The sequence below is a fragment of the Setaria italica genome, chromosome IX (assembly GCF_000263155.2).
Source record: "Setaria italica strain Yugu1 chromosome IX, Setaria_italica_v2.0, whole genome shotgun sequence".
In the NCBI taxonomy this organism is placed as follows: domain Eukaryota; kingdom Viridiplantae; phylum Streptophyta; class Magnoliopsida; order Poales; family Poaceae; genus Setaria; species Setaria italica.
In genome coordinates this window covers 51,339,442-51,343,379 of record NC_028458.1, presented here as the reverse complement: position 1 = coordinate 51,343,379, position 3,938 = coordinate 51,339,442, and the positions used below count along the sequence as shown (strand labels likewise).

The 3,938-nt window shown below is 52.1% G+C and overlaps 1 protein-coding gene across 1 annotated transcript; it reads right to left on the bottom strand.

The window, feature by feature from the left end:
- Window positions 1-468: 468 nt before the first annotated feature.
- Window positions 469-1,678, bottom strand: LOC101771221. Its single transcript, XM_004984964.2, has one exon. It carries the CDS (start codon window positions 1,609-1,611, stop codon window positions 664-666), a length of 948 nt encoding a protein of 315 aa, XP_004985021.1. The 5' UTR covers window positions 1,612-1,678; the 3' UTR covers window positions 469-663.
- Window positions 1,679-3,938: the final 2,260 nt, after the last annotated feature.

The window sequence follows — 3,938 nt, the reverse complement described above, 5'->3', positions numbered from 1 at the left end:
TGGAATGTTCTCCGGCCGGTTTCTCTTCTCCTACATTTCTTCCAGCAGGCACAGAGAGAGTCTGCTTCCTCTAGGTTTTGCAATATTAAATGGTACCTTCCTAGAATAGACGATTTTCTAACAAAAGAAAAGCACGCTCAATATTCATCACTTAAGATTCAATTTTCATCTATACGAGACGATAACACGTGGGGTCTAAGCTTTCAACCGCTTGAGCTGTCCACGTTTGTTTAATGTAACGATCCAACTTAGTAAAACAGCTCGTACCACTCTACACACTGAGCGGATCACGTATACACTATAATATGCTTACGCTTTCGTCGTCGCTTCGCGTAAAAGGGTTAACTCGTTCACAATCCCATTATCCACTTCAAATTAGTAAATAAAGTCTTAAAGCTATCATGCCACATGCATGCATGGTACTTCAAATTGTTGCTCTACCTCAATGGAATCCTCAACACGTTTGCGTTTTAGTGAAAAATTTTCATAACAATGCATAAGCGAACTCTATTACAATTTGCAATTTCATATGTGTACAACAGCCACCCCACTGACATCAGCAAACACCACCCCAACACACAACGAATACATCTCCCGGCTTCTTTTGCCGGAAACAAGAAGAATTTAGTAAACCACAACCACTTACGCGCTCATGTCTCGAATTCAGAGAGCCAAACCCATGGCGACGGCGACGCTGAAACAAAAAGCAAGCGAGATCAGGAGACTGAATCCATGCTTCAACGCACCACTGTCGTACGGGCTGTTGTCCACCAGCGGCTGGTTGCCGAACCCGAACGCCTCCCCCGCGCCCGCCCCGGCCTGCCCCTGCGCGGCGGCGGCGGCGGCGGCGCCACCGAACTCATCCGCTTCCTGCGGCAACGGCGCCAGTGGCAGCTCGGGCTGCGGCAAAGGCGCCGCCAGCGGCGCTTCGGGCTGCGCCACGCCGCCAACTCCGACGCCGCCGGCTCCCTGTCCGAATCCGAACGGCAGGTCGCTGCTGCCGTGCCCGATCGGCTCGGCGAACGGGGGCAGCGCAGAGGCGAGGCCGGGGGAGCCGGGCATCCCGCAGTGCTGCGCGGCGCGGGGCTCGTCGCTGGCCTTCCACGCCAGCTCCCCGCCCTTGTCGAGGATGCGCATGTCGCCCTGGTCCACGAGCTGCAGCGTCTCCAGGAAGTTCTGGTCGTCGGACTTTGTGTCGTGGGTGTGCCACACCGAGGTGCTCCCGTCGAACACCTCCAGCCCTTTCCACGAGAACACGAGCGCGCACGTGTTCACCGTGCTCACTGCCAGGCACTCCGACTCCCACACGCTCCGGCCCTCGGCCCCCGGCGCCGTCGTGTCGAGCACCTCCACGTAGCAGAAGTCGGCGCCGAGGCCGCCGGCGCCCGGGGTGGTCTGGCTGCGCATGAAGTAGGCCGCGTACTTGCCCGACGGCGAAGTCAGGAACAGCACGGGGTTCTCGTCCCAGTGCGGCGGGATGCTCGCCAGGATCTGCTGCTTGGTCACGCGCTGTATCGTGCCGGCCGGCGCCGCCGTCACCGCGGCGTGGGATGGGAGGAGAAAGGCTAGCGCGAGGCAAATGGCAACGTGGGGGAGAAAGCTGAGTTGCATGGCTGCTGGTTCGGGGTTTGGCCACTCGTGCGCTGGTCTCAGGTGGAATATGGAAGTGGTCGATCTGTGTGTGTTTGTTGTTGTGATTCTGCATGGGCTGGCGTGTCTTTTATAGGGAGAGGTGGCGATGGAGTGGTACAGTATGGTGACGGTGTAAAGGCAACGTTGAGTGGTTGACGTTACCGGCTCCAATGTTTCAGTGGGAGATTAGGAGAGAGAACGAGCAAAAGACTTTGCTAGGAGATTCGTCGTTGACTCCTCGTAGAGTGCATCAGCCATTCAGCCGGTTGATGCTGAGAATTATTCAGCCATCCTCGTAGAGTACTAATATTAATTGGACACTTGAGAATAGAGCATAGTACGTAGCAAGGGTCTGACTGAAAACTCTGACTCCCAATTTGACGACGGTGTCCGTTTCAACATTGGATCAGGTTGTGGGAAACTATATTTCATTATTTCTATCACTATTTTTCTCCTGGATAGTGGATTCAGCACGGACACTGCATCGCTGGTCAACTTCATTTGAAGTTTTTTAAGTTTCCACATAACCACTCCACCGATAGTCGAAGACTCAGAATTGTATTTCTTTCTTCTCGTTCTAAAGCACAAGTCGATGCAGTCGCTACTATGAAGCCTGCAGCCCTCCGAACAATTCTCTGTTCTCGCGAGACAAAAAAAAAAACAAAGTGGACCGTGCCTGGTTGGGCCGACAAATAGAGCCATCTCGCGACTTGCTTTCTACTAGGCCCATGAACCTGGGCTTTGGTTTAGTCGCACTCGTCGTCGTCATAGGCTGGAGAGAAAACTTTTTTTTTCTTTTTTGCGAGGCACCCATATTTCTTTCTAAAAAAAACACTCCAAAAAGAAAATGTTGTTTTTTAGATAATGAGAAAGGTGATAGTTTTGGATCGGCTATGGAACCTTCCAGGCAGCATCTTCAAATCCTGACAAGTCACACGGAGCAGAACACCGCACGAAAAATTTCCAAATCAGACGATAGCAATAGCAAGGTGCAAGGCGCGGGTGGGGCCAAGGCCAACGTTGACCCAAGACAGGGGGATGGCACACAGCCGGCTGCTAGCCGTCTCGATCTCCATCGCATCAGCTGATCGTCACACGAAACTGCACGCCCAATCAATGCCGCGGTCAGATCTCTCCAGGCCATCTGGTGCCGCGGCGCGCTCAGGAATTAAATGGGCGCGACTTGGCCGGACTCCGAGTCCAACTTGACGGACAAAGGGAAGACAAGGTCGGCTGCTCGGGCAGCCAGCGCTTAACCTCCCCTCGCCTTTTGATTCTGTCACACGCAAGCGGATGGTTTGTGGTTGGGCGTTGAGAGTGGTTTGGCCACAGGCCACTTGACCTTCCCGGCCATGTTCAGGTTCAGGTCACTGTCTCTGATTCAAGTGGAGCTGTGAAGGGGACTCTTATATTCTGGGGCTTCCCACGGTCGCCAATGCATGCTACTATTTCAAGAGTTAACTTGCCTTCAATTCGACTTGGTGAAGTTTTGTGGCAGATTTTGGTGGACATATGCTTGTGAAGACAGCGCTTAATGCTCATGGAAGGAGATACTTATACTATCATTGAAGGCTGTAATTCCAGAGATCCGAGTGTCAGGCTGTTCCGGTCTCACACCGGACATCGGCTCATCGCGCTTGGATTCGTACACCAGCTTGTCAAGATACGTTGCCACCACGTCAGATGTCCTAATCATGACAGAATACGCATCGAGGCTAGATCTGTTCAGTAATATCACAGCTGACCCGTGGTGCACATACAGCTTGTCGGATAAAAGAAAGTCTCGGGGAAAAATTACTAACTCTAATCATTACATTAAAGTAACTTCTAGCAATGAATCCATTTTTATGCATAGTAAATGTAAAGTTGAGCAAGGCACAGAGAGAGCAGCAATGGTCCTCCTTTTCAAGGCCGAAAGCAATGGCTGATCACCAAATCATCAGCTGAAATCTGCTACCCGGATCGCATTGGCTGAGTTTGAGCAAGTCAAAACTCAGGGCAGCCGTGTGCTAAGATGGTCATGCAGAAAGTCCGATGAGCGTTGGGCAATGGTCATGCCATGCATACAGATAGACCCCCCGCATTTAGTCTGGGAAAACGACGCGAAACCACATGGATCCGCTTAGTCAAATCCAACACCGAGCTACCATACCCAAGTCCTCACATAACCCAGCGTGTCTCCAACCGGATATGCTCCCTTTTACATGTACCAGCGCGGATTAAACATCGTGTCGAGAATTTTGGACAGACTGCACGTACTGAAAACAGAAAACTTTCGTCAGGGATCTGCCATGCACCAATCATTA